Source organism: Phyllostomus discolor, chromosome 1, assembly GCF_004126475.2.
Source record: "Phyllostomus discolor isolate MPI-MPIP mPhyDis1 chromosome 1, mPhyDis1.pri.v3, whole genome shotgun sequence".
In the NCBI taxonomy this organism is placed as follows: domain Eukaryota; kingdom Metazoa; phylum Chordata; class Mammalia; order Chiroptera; family Phyllostomidae; genus Phyllostomus; species Phyllostomus discolor.
The window spans coordinates 147366580-147384965 of NC_040903.2; the positions used below are offsets into that span (position 1 = coordinate 147366580).

The 18386-nt window shown below is 40.3% G+C and overlaps 1 protein-coding gene across 1 annotated transcript; it reads right to left on the reverse strand.

The window, feature by feature from the left end:
* Positions 1–511: 511 nt before the first annotated feature.
* LOC114490364 (sideroflexin-4-like) lies at positions 512–1789 on the reverse strand (the record flags this gene model as incomplete). Its single annotated transcript, XM_036017123.1, is given in 2 exon segments — positions 512–1585; positions 1587–1789. Coding segments are annotated over 2 exon segments (972 nt in total), but the record flags the coding sequence as incomplete, so codon positions are not given.
* Between the last annotated feature and the right edge of the window lie 16597 nt (positions 1790–18386).

Genomic DNA, 18386 nt, shown 5'->3' on the forward strand with positions numbered 1-18386 from the left:
CAGAGATCTGGGATTGTGAGATCACTTGGCCTGGGGAATCATGTCTTAGGATCTTTCAGGTTTTCCCAGTGTACCTAAGCAGAGAAGCTTTTAATGAGGTGAAAGAGAAGCATTTTTAGAACTGTTTTTAATTAAATTTATTGGGGTGACATTGGTTAATGAAATTATACAGATTTCAAGTGTACAATTGTATGATATTGTGGTAGACACACAATGCAATAGCAATAAATATGCTATTATAAATCTTTGCTTTATGGTGACTAAAAATAAATTCCAGAATACCATTAAATATTGTCTTTTATGGGACATGGACAGCACTGTGGTAACTGTGAGGGGAAGAGCAGGGGGTGGAGATGCAGAAGGTATAAGGGTACAAATTGTAATAAAAAAAATCAAATGAACCATTAAAAATAAAAATGAAAACTTATTTTCTTTTCAATTTTAATCAATCATTTCTATGTTGATTGTCACAATAATATTCTATTTAAACATAGAATATTTCTTTTCGACTTGAGATGAGTTTATTAGTAATTTCAGTGTCATTTCATGGGCTGACAGATCGAAAACTGAACCTGAACATCACCCACCCCCTCGGCAGTCCCATGGGGGCAGGCCCGACAGGACAGCCTGCCATTTCTCTTCCTCCATCCAGGCTTCAAAACCGCAGGCCCAACAAGCCTTGACAAGGTCTGGGCACATGTGCCTGTAAGCCATCCATCTGTGCAGACACCTCAGGGGGTTCCAGGCGACCTCTGGCAGCGTCCTCGAAACTGAGACCTTGAGAGGAAGGTTTTCTAGCAGGAACCAAATAGACACCTAAAACTCACACCTACACCCTCTGTTGTAGAAGAGTTCTGTGTCTTCTGTTGCAAACTGGATTTCCTCTTCCAGTTTGCTACACTGTATCTGTGTGATATTGGGGAACACGCTAAAAGAAACAGGCACCATCAGCCCCATGACCAAGACGGTACAAGACAGCTTCAAGGTCCACAAGGACAGCGGATGCTGCCCGAATAACTGGGTCCATTTATAAAAAATGTGAGACGACTTAGGAATCAAAGCTGAGGTACCAAACAGCATGGCTCCAGATGTGGCTGTATCCCTAACGGCCTTTGCCCCGGCTTTTCTGAAATAACCTATGACCTTGCCTTCCTTGTCCATGACCTCAATCCCTCACATGGTCTCCAAACTTCGAGACACAACAACATTCAGTGCACTGACGTGGGCGAGAATGACGACAGGCAAGGTTCTTCTCAGCAAAATGTTTTTCAGCTCATACTTTATGAGGAGTAAATGAGGGAATAATGCAAAACAGGTTGTAGAAGAAACTGTTCCTACCCCTAGTAATGCACTCTCATATGGGTGACGATTGTACCTCGCGTTTCCGTTGATGACGTTGAATGCTGTGCTGTAGCTCCAGAAAGACAGCAGAGGTAAAATCATGGACTTCAGGCTTTTCCCCGGCACCAGGGACAAAAATACCATGGGCCTAGTGAAAGGCAGGAGAGCTGCACGTCGGAAAGGAACAGGGATCAGTTTGCTGTTGTCAGGATGCACTGTTGACAGACTTCTCTTCCAAGCTTCACTGGTCCCCCAAGTCATGAATAGATGCATCTTCATTTGTTAGCAATAGTTGCCTCGATTTCTCTATTTTTCCAACTGAAATGACCAAATTTGTAGGATCCAATAACTCTGTCCACTGAAGAACTGTCTGAATAAAAGATTGGCGTTCCGTGATCCAGAAGCGCACGTTGGGCTCCAGTAGGCCGGCGGTGCTGCTACGCAGCGCCCCCCCCCCCCCCCCCCCCCCACCTCCCCACCCCCCCCGCCCCCCCCACCCCCCCACCCCCGAGCCGTGTGCCCCCAGGCTTCCTCCTCCAGCTTCTCTTCCTGGGAACCTACCTGATCGCTGGACAGGCCGCCGCCGCCACCGCCACCGCCGCCACCTGACCTAGAATATTTTTTAAAAGTATAAAGAATAATGCTTGGATATAAAACCATACAACATTCCATGAAAAAAGCAGAGAAAATATATAAGAAAAGGAGACCAAAATTGACTTCAAAATTAACACTTTTATACATATTCTATTGAATCCTCACCACCACATAGTGAAGAAGTTGTTGTTGTTGCCATATAATCACAGAAAAATTATTTTTCATTCACAATTATACAAATATTAAAAGTTGAACTACATATGAATTCCTTAATTTCTCAAACGTTTCCTCTTTCACCTACAGCTAACTTCTTATAGAAAAGACAATGTTAGGCTCCATTGTGTAATGGTTAGCACTCTGGACTCTGAAAAGTCAATGTTACCTAACATATTGATAAATTCAAATTTTAGACAAATACAACTACAAAAATAAAGCTGTAGGTCAACCTCAATTGTATAAAATAAATGTATACCTCCATTCTTGTATTCCACACTTAAGTTTTTTCTCCCTTTTCCTGTAAACCAAGAGAAAACAACATAAGTGTGAATTCCATCCTTAGAAAGACCAGGAAATATATCTATAATTCCAAACTACATGTGAAGAAAAATGTGTGTGTAACAAAAATGGAAACAGGTCAAGAGCAAAAACACTGAAGTAAAATACAAGCCACTAAAGATCTTAGGGTAGCTCAGTGGATTGAATGTGGGCCTGCAAACCAAAGCATCACCAGTTCAATTTCCAGTCAGGGCACATGCCTGGGTTGCAGGCCAGGTCCCCAGTAGGGGGACATGAGAGGCAACCACACATAGATGTTTCATTCCCTCTCTTTCTCCTTCACTTCCCCTCTCTCTAAAAATAATAAATAAATAAAATCTTTTTTAAAAAAAGATCTTGGGGTAGTCAGGAACCTCCAGCAGTCTCAAAAAGAGGTGGGTACCATAATACAAAGCTAGTGAACCTGGATTGGAACAGAAGTGTTGAAGAGTTGTGGGGAAAAGGATCTGAAAGGGAAAATGCAGATAAACCACCACTGGAATAATTAGGCCATGTTTGTGGTTTAATGGACAAAAACTCAGAGGAAGAGGAAGAGGCAAGCAGCCAGATAGCAGATAATTCCCATTAGATAGAAAAAAAAGTATAAATCATAAAAATATGAAAAAATTAACAAATATCAACTGCTCTGAGTCAGAAATTAATACAGCAATTACAGAAGAAAAATCACACCAACAAAACGTTTTGAAGACAACATTCTAAAATTCAACTTTTCACTTCACTATTATCCCTAGCTCCTTCTCCAAAATCTCCTTTAAAATATTTGGTATATTCAAAGATACTATTATTACTACTATTATGTTATAATATTTTTATTATAAAATAAAGCAGATGACCTGTATGAACATACCTCAAGAAGAAAGAAAAGAGAAAATGACATAATGTACACAGCATACACCTGTAAACCTAATAAAGTTATGCCCTGAAGTAAAAATTACGAGCCAAATTTCTATGGATTTCTTTAAATTACTTTATTGTTGTTCAATTACAGTTGTCTGCATTACAACCCACCACTTTCCCCTACCCCAGTCAATCCCACCTCTCTCCCTGGTCTCCTCCCTAACCCTTCCCCCCATTGTCCCCTCCCCTCTCCACTCTGGCTATTGTCAGATTCTGAATTTCAATGTCTCTGGTTATATTGTGTTTGTTTGTTTTTCTTTTGTTGATTATATTCCAGTTAAAGGTGAGATCATATAACCTTTGTTCCTCACCACCTAGCTTATTTCACTTAGCATAATGCTCTCTAGTTCCATCCATATTCTCGCAAAGTGCAGGAGCTCCTTCTTTCTCTCTGCTGTGTAGAATTGGATTGTGCAAATGTACCATTGTTTTTTGATCCACTTATTTACAGATGGGCACTTAGGTTGCTTCCAGCACTTGGCTATTGTAAATTGTGCTGCTTTGAACATTGTGATACATAACTTCTTTTGGATTCATGTTTAAAGGCTCTTGAGGTATAATCCCAGCAGTGGAATAGTTGGGTCAAAAGGCAATTCCATTTTTAGTTCTCTGAGGAAATTCCATGCTGTTTTCCACAGTGGCTACACCAGTCTGAATTCCCACCAACAGTGCACTAGGGCTCCCTTTTTTCTGCATGCTCTCCAACACTTGTTTGTTGATTTGTTTATGATGGCCATTCTGACATGTGTGAGGTGGTATCTCATTGTCATTCTAATTTGCATTTCTCTGATGGCTAGTGATGCTTAGCATCTTTTCATATGTCCCTGGGCCCTCTTTATGTCCTCCTTGGAGAAATGTCTGTTCAAGTCTTTTGCCCATTTTTTAATTGGGTTTTTTGTCTTCCTGAAGTGGAGTCATGTGAGTTCTTTATATATTTTGGAGATCAAACCTTTCTCTGAGGTATCATTGGTAAATGTGTTTTTCCATATAGTTGGTATTCTTTTCATTTTAATGCTGTTTTCTTTAGCCATGCAGAAGCTTTTTAATTTGATGAGGTCCTATTTGTTTATTCTTTCCTTTATGTCCCTTGCTTTAGGGAAGATATCCATGAAGATGTTGCTGTGTGGAATGTCTGAGAATTTCCTGCCAATATTTTTCTCTAAGGCTTTTATGGTGTTACAGCTTATATTTAAATCTTTTATCCACCTTGAATTTATTTTTGTGTATGGTGTAAGTTGGTAGTCGCATTTCATTTTTTTTCATGTAGCTCTCCAGGTCTCCCAACACCATTTGTTGAAGAGGCTATTTTTGCTCCATTTTATGCTTCTTCCTCCTTTGTCAAATATTAGTTGCCCATAGAGACTTGGGTTTATTTCTGGGCTCTCTGTTCTGTTCCATTGGTCTATGTGTCTGTTTTTATGCCAGTACCAGCTGTTTTGATTACAGTGGCCTTGTAATACAGTTTGATATCAGGTATTGTGATCCCCCCTGTTCTTCTTTCTCAAAATTGCTGCAGCTATTCAGAAACATATGATTCTGTATAAATTTCTGAAATGTTTATTCTATATCTGTGAAATATGTCACGGGTACTTTAATAGGGATTGCATTGAATCTATAAATCACTTTGGGTAGTATGGACATTTTCATGATGTTAATTCTTCCCATCCATGAGCATGGTACATGCTTCCATTTGTTTATGTCTTCCTTAATTTCTTTCTTCAGTGTTGTATAGTTTTCTGAGCAAAGGTTTCTTACTTCTTTGGTTAGGTTTATTCCTAAGTACTTTATTTTTTTGTTGTTGCAATGTCAAATGGGATTTTTTTTTCCTGATTTCTATTTCTGATATTTCATTGTTGGTGTACAAAAATGCCTTTGTTTTCTGAATATCAACTTTGTATCCTGCTGTTTTGCCAAATTCATTTCTTAGGTCAAGTAGTTTTTTGGTGGAGTTGATAGGATTTTCTATGTACACTATCATGTCATCTACAAACAAATGACAGTTTTACTTCCTCCCTTCAATTTGGATGTCTTTTCTTTCTTTTTCTTATCTGATTGCTGTAGCTAAGACTTCCAATACTGTGTTGAATAGGAGTGGTGAAAACAGGCATTCTTCTTTTGTTCCTGATCTTAGTGGGAAAGCTCTAAGTTATTGTCCATTGAGTATGATGTTGTCTGTAGGTCTCTCGTATATGGCCTTTATTAAGTTGAGGAATGCTCCCTCTATTCCCATTTTGCTAAGAGTTTTTTATCATAAATGGGTGCTGTACCATATCAAATGCTTTTTCTGCATCTATTCATATGATCGTGTGATTTTTCTCTTCTGTTTATGTGGTGTGTTATGTTTATCAATTTGCTAATACTGTACCATTCTTGCATCCCTAGGATTAATCCCACTTGGTCACAATGTATGATCTTTTTAATGTATTGCTGGATGTGGTTTCACAATATTTTGTTGAGGATTTTAGTGTCTATGTTCATCAGCAATATTGGCCTGAAGTTTTCTTTCTTTGTTATGTCTTCATCTGGTTTGGGGATTAGGATGATGCTGGCTTCATGAAAAGTGTTTGGGAGTCTTCCATCTTTTTTAATTTTTTGGAATAATCTGTGAAGGATGGGGGTTAGCTATCCCTTAAATGTTTTGTAAAATTCTCCTGGGAAACCATCTGCTCCAGGGCTTCGGTGTGTCAGAAGCTTTTTGAGTACTGCTTCAATTTCATCAGCTGTTATTGGTCTGTTCAAGCTTTCTGCTTCTTCTTCATTCAGTTTTGGAAGATTATGTTTTTCTATAAATTTTCCATTTCACCTAGGTTTTCAAATTTCTTCACATCCAGTTCTTCATAAAAATTTCTTACAATCCTTTGTATTTCTGTGGTATCAGTTGTAATTTCTCCTCTTTCATTTCTGATTGTGTTTATTTTTGTCCTCTCTGTTTTTCTTGATGAGCCTGCTTAAAAGCTTGTTGATTTTGTTTATCTTTTCAACAAACCAGCTCCTGGATTCATTGATCCTTAGAATTGTGCTTTTAGTCTCTACATCATTTAATTCTGCTCTGATCTTGGTTATTTCCTTCCTTCTACTTGATCTGGGATGTCTTTGTTGTTATTCCTCAAGTTCTTGTAGGCATAGGGTTAGGTTGTTTATTTGAAATGTTTCCATCTTTTCAAGGTAGGCCTGTATCTCTATGGACTTCCCTCAGGACTGCCTTTGCTGTGTCCTATAAGTTTTGGTTTGTTGTGGGTTTATTTTTGTTGTTGTTTCCAGATACTTTTTGATTTCTTCTCTAATTTCATTCTTGACCCATTCATTGTTTAATAGCATGCTATTCAATCTACATAACTTTGTGTGTTTGGCCTTTTTTTTCCCTTGAGATTGGTTTCTAGTTTCAGTCCCTTGTGGTCAGAGAAAATACTTGATATGATTTCAATTTTCTCAAATTTGTTGAGGCTTGTTTTGTGTTCTATCGTGTGGTCTATCTTTGAAAATATTCCATGTGCATATGAAAAGAATGTGTATTTTGCTTCTTTGGGATGAAGAGATCTATACATGTCAGTTAAGTCCATTTCATCTAGGGCATTGTTCAATGCCACAATATCTTTGTTGATATTTGGTTTGGAAGATCTGCCCATTTCTTACAATGGGGTTGTAAAATCCCCTACTGTTATTGTGTTGCTGTCAATATCTTTCTTCAAACCCTCCAAGATTTTCTTTATGCATTTGTGTGCTCCTGTGTGGGGTGCACATATATTTACAATGTTTTTGCCTTCTTGGTGGATTCTTCCCTTCAGTATTATGAAGTGATCTTTTGGGTCTCTTTTTATGACACTTTTTTTGAAGTTTATTTTGTCCAATATGAGTAGTGCTATTCTGGCTTTTTTTTTCCTGTCCACTTGCTTGGAATATTTGCTTCCAGCCCTTCACTTTCAGCCTGTGTAGGTTGTTTGTTCTCAAGTGAATCTCTTGTAGGCAGCATATGTGTGCATCATGCTTTCTTATCCATTCAGCTATTCTATGCCTTTTGATTAGGACATTTAATCCATTTATGTTTAAGGTTATTATTGATAGGTACTTATTCATTGCCATTTTTTCATACCTGCATTCTTCTCTCCTTCACTGCTTTTCTTCCTGTTCTTCAAGCAGACCCTTTAGCATTTCTTGCAGAGCTGGTTTGGAAGAGGTTTATTCTTTGAGGCTTCTTTTGTCCAGGAAGCTCCTTATTTGGCCTCCCATTTTACTTGAGAGACTTGCTGGATAAAGTAGTCTTGGTTGCAGGCCTCTGGTTCTCATTACTTGGCATATTTCTTGCCATTCCTTTCTGGCTTGGAGCATTTCCATTGAAAAATCAGCTGCTAACCTTATCAGGGCTCCCTTGTATGTTACTTCCTGTTTTTTCCTTGCTGCCTTTAAGATTCTCTCTTTGTCTTGGAATTTTGCCATTTTAATTATGATGTGTCTTGAAGTGGGCCTCTTTGGGTTCCTCTTGATTGGGACTCTCTGTGTTTCCTGGGTTTGTGTGGTATTTTTCTCTCCTCAAGTTAGAGAAGTTTTCCATCATTTCTTTTTCAAACAGGTTTTCTGTCCCCTGTTCTTGTTTTTCTCCTTCTGGTATCACTATTAGACAGATATTACATTGCATGTTGTCCTGCATTTACCTTAACCCCTCTTCATTCTTTCTAAGCCTCTTTTTTCTTTTCTTGCCCTTTCTGGGTGTTTTTTTCTACCTTGTCCTCCAGCTTGCAAGAGGATCCAATCCTCTGCTACATCGATCCTGCTTTTGATTCCTTCTACTGTGTTCTTCAGTTCAGAAACTGTATTCTTCATTTCCTCTTGGCCCTTGTTGATAGTTTCTATTTCCTTTTTCATGTTGATGTAGTTTGCACTGAGTTAATTGTAGTTTCCCTGTAGTTTTTGGTAATGCGCTGTGAGCTCATTGAGCTTCCTTGTAACCATTACTTCGAACTGAATATCTGATAGTTGAGTTGCCTCTATTTCATTTAGCATTCTTTCTGAGGCTTCTTCCTTTCCTTTCATTTGGGGATTGTTGTTTTGTCTTCCCATTGTTTGTGAGGCTCTTCTTGTTAGCCTCTGCTTTTCACATTGACCTTTTCTGGCTCCCTGGGATTATGCTGTGAATTTTTAAGGTAGAAGACCTGTGAGATCCAGTGGTGCAATCTCCTTGATCTCCTGAGCTCATTGGCCTTGCACTGTCATTTATGTAGGCTCTCTGTATATCTTTGGGATTTGATTGTTGTTGGGTCTTTCTTTGGTGGGTCCTTCCCTCCAGCTGGGAAACTGAGGGTCAGTCTGCCCACCACACCTTGTATTCTGTCATGCAAATGTGAGCAGGTTGTGTTGAAGTTGGTTCTTCCATGTGTACAGGGTTTTGAGGATTCTCTCTCGCTCTTGTTCAGTTGTTTGTTCTGAGTTATTTCTCCACCATTTAGTTATATTTCCAGATTGGATCTAAGTTGAGTTAGTGTAGCTTCCACTCTCTCCTTCACCTTCTTCTGTTGTTATCTGTTGGTGGTTCCTTTGTTGTTGGGTTTCCTCTTCCAGCAGGTATCCTGATGTTCACAGCTCCTACCTACTCTTTTTTGTGATCAGTTGGAGGGGGAAGGCAAAATGGTTTAAGACAGTGGGAGTGTATTCTATGGTATTTAAAGTACCAAGCCCTAGAGAAGAGATAGATTATCCTTTGGATATGTATGGTGTTAAATGTGATATTTCACCCAACTGGCCACTTTTTAGAAAGGGTGGAAAGAAGATAAGACTCTTGTTGGGTGGAGGGAAGGATTGTGAGTTGGATCTAGAATGTAGTGAGCTTGTGGGAGTTCAAATTGTGAGGTAAAGTGAGAGTAAAGGATAGAAAATAGGTGTAGTGTGTGAGAGAACAGAGTTACCCACAACAGTGATGAAGATCAAGAAAAAGTGAAGTGGGCTAAGATCTTGGAGGCATGCTGTGTAGTGTTTATAATGAATGGAACAGCAATTATATGCAATAGTAATGGAGGAACAATCATATGACAGAAACTATGTGATCTGGATAACAAGAATGGGAAGTATAGGACCTAGAGTAGCGTGCTAATGGAACACAAGTGACGTGAAAGATAGAAAATTAAAAACACACTATGTAAGAGAGAACAAGGAAAACCAGTCAAACAATGCAATTTAACAAGCCAAGTGAAGAAGACTAAACAGAAAGAACAGAAATATAAAAATAGTAATAAAGTAAAAAATGTAAGAATAATGAAAAAAATAATACAAATATACAATAACTTGCAAGTTCTCTGGAGTAGCAGGATGAAATTTGTCACACTGTCTCAGCTGTTGGGATGACCCCTCTTTGGGGCCAACTCTGGTCTTTTTACAGTCCAGGTATTATTGTCTAGCTTGTGGGAATTTTTTAAAAAAGGAAGGAAGGAAGAAGGAATTAAAAAGGAAAGGAAGAAGGAGTTAAAAGAAAAAATACTTAAAAACAAACAAAAGTGCCTCCTGCTGGCTTCAAACTGGCCCAGTCAGTTCTGCTGGTTTTCCTGGCTGCAGCAGACTGAGGGGGAATTGGTTTCACTTTTCTTCCTTCCTGAGCCACACTCTTCACAGTTGCCCAGCCCCCAGCCCAGTTCCTCAGTTTGCTGCCTGGTCCCCAGTGCCCTTCTGCACCCAACCTACACCTTCAATCCACCAATTAGACTGTCCTTGAGGTGCACTGATTAGGGACAGTTCACACACCCCCTTCTCACTCTTTGCTGTCCTAGATGCTAGAGACTCTCAGGGTCCCTTCAAGCTAGTTCAGCACCACCGTTCCCCCAAAGGCTTAGGTATTTCTGTGGATTGCTGACTCCCTGAGCCTTGCAGTTATCCTTTGTGGGGACTGCTCCACCTTCCTCTTAGCCAGTTGTCCCTACAGGGCAGGGGTGCCAATGTGGCTGCTAGATGCAGGTACCCACCTCCTCTGCTGCTTCTTCCCAGTCACAGGGGCTGGGTGTAAGGTGCCTCTGGCCAGCAGCATCACCGGGCCTGTGAGCATGGCAGGGCAGCCACCAGTCCTGCAGGCTCAGGTGCGCACTCTTCCCGAGGCTTTGGATGTGAGCACAGGGCCTTCCATGCCACTGTGGGAATGCTGCTGGGCTGGGCAGGGTTAGGGGCACAGGAGTCTGGGGTGGCTGCTGCAGAGAATTCCCCAAACAGCCACTGAGTGCCTCTTTTGTCTCTTTTTCTTTTTGAAAGAATTCCTCTTACTCAAGCCTGCCATCCCAAGCAAGTGCCTGGCCTCTCACATAGCCCAACTCTCCAACCAGACTGGGGATTATCCGGGTCAGGGTCCATCACGGCCCAACTTTCCCCAGCCAGGGTCCACAGTCTCAGTGGGTGCACATAGCACCCATGTGTTTGCCACTGTGTCCTTATTGCTCACTTGAGACTTCAAGCTTCCAGGTCTTTCCTGGTGCTGCTCAAACCTTATTTGGCAGGGGAGGGAGCTGTTGACCTGGCTTTCTCCCAAGAATCCTGAAGAAGACCCAGCAAGCTCCAGGCCTGGGGATGCACCACTGTGATCCCTGTGCTGGTCCCAGGGACCTTATTGTCCTGAAGTGCTCTCCTTACTCTCTGATTTTTCAATGTCCTCTACAATTTTTGGTCTGCAACCTTCATATATGCTGGGATACTATTGGTTGTTCATGCTGTTCCTCAGAAGATCACCTAGGTGTTTCACCATGCACAGGGGGAAGTGGACTCCACAACCACCTATCTTGCTGCCATCTTCTAATCTCTCCCCCCCACCAAATATTTTTTTTAAAAAAGCTGTAAGTAAGGACAAGTCAAATTTATGTAACTCAAGTGACTTATGTAACTCAAAGCAGATGGATGTACATTGGATCATCTGAACATCTCATTCCTTCTTATTGCAACTGTCACACACCCTTAGGGAGTCCTTGGACACTAGCCTTGCTGGGGTGAAGTGGACCCTCAGGGGATGTCCAATTTTCTATGAATTTTTAACAATATACCTTCTTTTTAATAATATACCATCAGAAATAACTTGTAGATGATATGAGTGAAAAGAAATAAATGATATTTCTCCAAAGAGGACATGCAGATGGACAACAGACATAGGAAAAGATACCCAACATCACTAATCATCAGAGAATGCAAATTAAAACCACAATGGCATATTACCTCACACTTGTCAGAATGGCTATTATCAATAAATCAACAAATAACAAATGTTGGTGAGGATGTGGAGAAAGAGAATACTTGTGCACTATTGGGATTGCACATTGGCACAGTCACTGTGGAAAACGGTATGAAGTTCCTCAAAAATTTAAAAATGGAACTGCCTTATGACCCAGGGTTCCCACTTCTGAGAATATAGTAAAAAAAACCCAAAACACGAATTCAAAAACTTCTGGTATATGCTCCTCTATCTCCATTGCAGCATTATTTACAATAGCCAAGCTACAGAAGCAACCCAAGTACCCATGAATAGATAAGTGGATAGCCAGGTCAGTGTGGCTCAGTTTGTTGGAGTGTTGTACCATAAGCCCAAAGACTATGGGTTTGATTCCCAGTCAGGGCACATACATAGTTTAAGAGTTTAAACTCTGGTCAGGTACCTACAGGAGGCAACCAATCAACGTTTCTTTCTCACGTAGACATTCCTCTTTCTCTTTCTCTCTTTCTCTCTACAATGAAAAAAAATGTCTTTTGGTAAGGAATAAAATAAAAATAATTTAAAAATTAGACAAGTGTATAAAAAAGGTGCTGTAGGACCTCTGGCCAAGATGGAGGCATAGGTAGACACACTGTGCCTCCTCACACAACCAAGATATGGACAACAACAATTTAGAAACAGAATAATGACCAGAGCTGACAGAAAATTGAACTGTATGGAAGTCGGACAACCAAGGAGTTAAAATAGGCACGTTCATCCAGACTGGTAGGAGGGGCAGAGTCGGGCAGCAGGTCATGGGTCGCAGCGTGGAGAGCAGAGAGCATTGGGACCAGGCGCATAAGGCATCTGGGATGCCCAAGACCGAAGCAGGCAGACCCTGGGCACTCACACAGCAGCTGGCAGACCGCGGCCTAGGGGTGGCAAACAGCAAACCTATCAAGGAGGCAACTGTGAAGGAAGGCATTGTGCGCAACCCAGCATCCCAATGCTGGGAAATAGAGCCTTGGGACACTGATTGAAAACACCTGTGGCATTTGAGGCTCGGGGAGAGACTCCGCGCCTCACAGGATAGGTCGTTGGAAAGTCCCACGAGGTGCACAAGCCCACCCACATGGGAATTGCCACCAGAGAAGCCCAGTCTGCTTGGGGAAAGAGGTGGTAGGGACTGAGGTTCGACAGAGAGCAGAGCAAGTGCCATTGTTCCCTCTCTGACCCTGCCCTCACATACAGCATCACAACCCAGCAACTGGGTTGTCCCACCCTGGGGAATACCTAAGGCTCTGCCTCTGATATGTAACAAGTGTGACCAGACCAATGAGAAAAAAAAAGATGGCTCAAATGGAAGAAAAAATGAAATCCCCAGAGCCAGTACATTTAAGTGACTAAGAGATAGCCAACCTATCAAATGCACAGTTCAAAGCACTGGTGATCAGGATGCTCACAGAATTGGTTGATTTTGGTGGCAAATTAGATGAAAAAATGAAGGCTACACTAAGTGAAATGAAGGAAAATGTGCAGGGAACCAATAGTGATGGGAAGGAAACTGGGACTCAGATCAATGGGGTGGACCAGAAAGAAGAAAGAAACAACCAAACAGGAAAGAATGAAAAAACAAGAATTCAAAAAAAATGAGGAGAGGCTTAGGGACCTCCAGGACATCTTTAAATGTTCCAACATCTAAATTATAGAGGTGCCAGAAAGAGAAGAGGAAGAGCAACAGATTGAAAACTTATTTGAACAAATACTAAAGAACTTCCCCATTCTGGTAAAGGAAATAGACTTTCAGGGAGTCCAGGAAGCTCAGAGAGTCCCAAAGAACTTGGACGCAGGAAGTAACACACCAAGGCACATCATAATTACATTAGCCAAGGTAAAAATGAAGGAGAGAATCCTAGAAGCAGCAAGAGATAAGGGGACAGTAACCTACAAAGGAGTTCCCATCAGACTGTCAGCTCATTTCTCAAAAGAGACCTTATAGGCAAGAAGGGTCTGGAAAGAAGTATTCCAAGTCATGAAAGGCAAGGACCTACATCCCAGATTACCCTATCCAGCAAAGCTTTCATTTAGATTGGAAGGGCAGATAAAGTGTTTCTCAGATAAGGTCAAGTTAAAGGGGTTCATCATCACCAAGCCCTTATTTTGTGAAATGTTAAAGGGACTTATCTAAGAAAAGAAGAGAAAGAAAATACATGAATAGTAAAAGGACAGCAAACTTACAATGATTAACAACCACACCTAAAACTAAAACAAAAACAATCTAAGCAAACAACTAGAACAGGAACAGAACCACAGAAATGGAGATCACATGGAGGGTTAGCAACAGGGGAGTGGGAGGAGGAGAGAGGGGGAAAAGGTACAGAGAATGAGTAGCATAGATGGTAGGTGGAAAATAGACAGGGGGAGGGCAAGAACTGTATGGGAAATGTAGAAGCTAAAGAACTTACAACACATGGACATGCACCAAAGGGGAGGGTGTGCAGGATGTAGGAGAATGAAGGGGGGTAATGGAACAACTGTATTAGCATAATCAATAAAATATATTTTTAAAAATGGCTATAGCAAAAATACAATAGAATATTACCCAGCCATAAAAAAAGAATGAAATCTTACTATTTGCAACATCATGGATGAAACCAGAGGTATTGTGCTAAATGAAATAGGTCAGTCAAAGAAGCAAATACCACATGATTTCACTCCTATATAAAATCTAAAAAACATAAATGAAGAAAAAAATGGAAATAGACTCACAGATATAGAGAACAGACTGATCGTTGCCAGAGGAGAAGAGTGTGAGAGAACTGGGTAAAAAAGATGAAAGGATTGAAAAGTACAGATGGGTAGTTGTTGGGAACCACCCTGCCTGGTTTCAGAAGCTGTAACCCTCCATGGCTAAGGCTGAGCAAAACAACCTTGGGACCATAAGCCACTGAAAACACAAAGCTTATCCTCCTGGCAAAACTTTGCCCCCTCTGCCCCCTTTATTTCTCTCTGCTTGGCCCCAGGTAGATGACTAGTTAGCCAATGATGGGTTAGATTCCTTAAGGCAGGGACAACCTAAGACAGGGGTGGTCATGATGGGGCTGTGAGGGAAGCACTTGGGGGACTACAGGAAAGAGGGTGATGAACTCTCACCCCTCAGCTTTGACATAGCTTGAGTCCTCATTCTGTCTGTAAAAAGTCTCCTAATCTCTTGGCTGCCCACATCCCCCACCTGACATAAGCCTGAAATGATGCCAGAGTCCAATGCAGTCCTATGCTGGAAAGGGTAGGTTTCTGGGGCAATCAGGCCTAAGAATGTAGATAACTGTTTGATCATTACTGCCTAACAATGATTGATGAGCTATATGCCCTGTATTCCTAGGCAAATTAAACCCAATAAAAGCCAATTGAAGAAAAGACTCCAGGCCCTTCCCCTTTGAGAGATTGGCCACCTTTCCTTCCCAAGAAGATCATGTCTTGGTAGACTTATTCTCATTGGTGGCAGACAGGGGTGCTCCGTGGGCAGAACCCTTGCTCACCAAAGTACTTACAAAATAGTCATGGGGATGTAAGTTATACCATAAGAAATATAGCCAATAATGTTGCAATAACTATATATGGTGCCAGCTGGGTGCTAGACATACCAGAGGAATACTTCGTAAAGTATGCACATATATATGGTTGTCTGATCGCTATGCTGTACCATGAAACTAATACAAAATAATATTGATTGCAAACTGTAGTTGAAAAATAAAATTTTAAGAAATCAGTAGATGAGTGGATTTAAAAACTGTAGTACATTTACACGATGGAATATTACACAGAATAAAGAAAGAAGGAATTCCTACCTTTTGCAACAGCATGGATGGACCTGGAGACTATCGTGCTGAGTAAAATAAGCCAGTTGGTGAAAGACAAATAAAGTATGATCTGACTTGTAAGAGGATTCTAATGAACAAAAACAAACTAGTGGGAAAATAGAACCACAGGCATAGATTCACAGAATGGACTGACAGCAGTAAGGGGAGAGGGGAGGGGGAACTGCTTGAAATAAAGGGAAGGGAATAGTCAGGGAACCCATGGATATGGACAATGGGGTGGGGATTGACTATGGAAGTAGGGGCAGGCTGGGCAGAGAGGGGCAAATGGTGGAAATAATTAGAATAACTGAAAAATATACAAATAAAAAAGGAAGGTGTAAGCAAGGCACACATAAAAAAATAAAAATAAAAGTCACATTGTTTTGTAAGTGTTAAAAAAAGAAATAACCCTTCCCAACAGCATGGATAGAACTGGAGACCATTATGCTAAGTGACATAAGCCAGGTAGTGAAAGACAAATACCATGTGATCTCACCTATAAGTGGAACCTAATCAACAAAACAAGCAATCAAGCAAAATATAACCAGAAACATTGAAATAAAGAACAAACTGACAGTAACCACAGGGGAGAGGGGAGAAGGATAATGGAGCAAAGTAGGGGAAGGCCCATTAAGGAACAAGTATGAAGTACACATAGACGAAGCCAAAAAAAGTAGGTTTGAGGGTGGGAGGTGGGGATGGATGGGATTCAGGGCCATCTTTGTGTGAAAATGGAGACGACTGTACTTGAACAACAATAAAAATTAAACAAATAAAAATTAAAAGTTTGTGAAAAAACTTCAAAAAATACATAAGTCATAGAAAATAAAAAGTGATGAAAAATAAACTAAAATATTTCAACAGGTAAATAGAAAAAGTATGATAGAAATGAAGATTACTAAAAGTAGAAAATTTGGGGGCTTAAATGTCCTCAGCAAAGTGAAATAGAAAATCAAATAGTTTCTTTAATTTTGTTTCTACAGGTCTTTTTTATTCCACATGTAAATGGAACCATAGGCTATTTGTTGTTCTCCTTTTGACTTAGTTCACTTAGCACTGTACTCTTAAGGTTCATCCATGTTATCATCACAAATTGCAAAATTTCATTTTATAGTACACCTGAAACTCCTGTAAGAAAGAGGAACAAAGAATTGAAAAGACAACACCTGTCAAGATTGTGTCATAGGTAAACATGGCTTGCTTCCTCGCACAACCACAAAAAAAAATTACAACTTAGTTGTAGAACAACCATCACTCAGAACTGGCAGAAATGGAAGTCTGACAACTACAGAATGAGAGAAATCCCATCCATTAGTCTGGTAGGACAGGTGCAGATGTGGAACAGGCTGGGCCCACATACACATGCGGTGCATAAAAATTCAGGAGGGATAGCTTGGGAGCAAGGAGCCCAAGTACCACACCAGGCCCATCAGCCAAGTGTACCAGTTTCAGAAAGATAAATCCCCATAATTTCTAACTGCAAAAAACAATAGGGATTGAGTCAGTGGAAGAACCTATGTGCCTCAATGTTCATAGCAGCATTATTTACAATAGCCAAGTGCTGAAAATAATAGCAGAAGTGCCCCTTAGTAACTGGATCAAAAGCTGTGGTACATTTACACAATGGAACACTGTGCAGGAGTAAGAAAGGAGGTCCTACCCTTCCCAACAGCATGGATGGAAGTAGAAAACATTATGCTAAGTGGAATAAGCCAGGAGGTGAAAAACAAATACTACAGGATCACATCCACAAGTGGAACCTAATCAACAAAATAAATAACTGAGCAAAATAGAGCCAGAGCCTTACAAATAAAGACCAAACTGACAGTGACAAGAGGAGTGAGGGGAAGGGGATATAAGGAGAAAGAACGGAAGGCTCAAGCCAAGGGATATTTTTAAAGGACCCATAGACAAAGGCAATAGGGGAGGGGAGAGGATTGAATGTGGGAGGAGGGTGGGCAGGGCAGAGGATAGCAATGGGGGTAAAAGGGGGCAATTCTAGTTGAACAACAATTAAATATACAAACAAACAAAAAACTAAGTAAATAAATAAAAGTATGTTTCTGCAAATTCTAGCATCTTGGTAATCTTACACTTGGCACCTGTTGATTATCTTTTCCTTTGGGAATTTGTCACATTTTTGTGATTCTTTTATGTCAATTAATTTTAGATTTTATCTTGGACATTTTTAAATTATTTTGTGAAACTCTAGGTTTACAAAATACCTAATGTTAAAATTCTCTGGAAAATTGTGTTGTTCTCTTTTTGTAGGCAATAATTTACGTTCATGTAAGTTCTGTTGCAGCTTCTGTTGGTAGTAGTTTCAATGTTAGTTGTGTTTTTACAGACTTTTCTCTGTTGCTCTGAGTCTGCCCCACATGTGACACTCATTTGTAGGTAAGTTTTCCAAGGTGTTGCTATGTTGCTCTGGGTCTGTCCCATGCATACACAGCTCAGGAACCAGCCCTGGGTGTGTGATGATGGTGCATACACCAGACTAGGTGATTTTCTCCAGCTCTCTCTCTAAGAATCTTCACTCACTCTTCATCTTGCAGGGTTCTTTTTCATCATCATTCACCTGCAAATATGTGATTTCTCTTGGAGTTTTAGCTGCCTGAATTATGCAGAGTTGCAGCTCCATAAAATGGTCCTGTCCCAACAGTAATGTAGCAAGAAACAAGAGGTAGAAAACATATATGGGAATTTCATTCGCACTCTCAGACCACAAGGGTCCTCTCTCAGGTCCTTTCTCCATAAATAATGGGGCCCCCAAAAGAGTCTTAGCTATCTGCTCCACTGACGTAGCTCTGACACAATAGCTACACTAGGATTTGGCAAAGAGAGGAAAAGGGTAAAAGAAAAAGATCTTTTAAATATTTATATATATTATATTATATATATTATTTTATATATTATAATATATTATATATAATTACATATATTATATTTATATATATATTCCACACTTACCAGCTTTCTGGGACCACTTTATC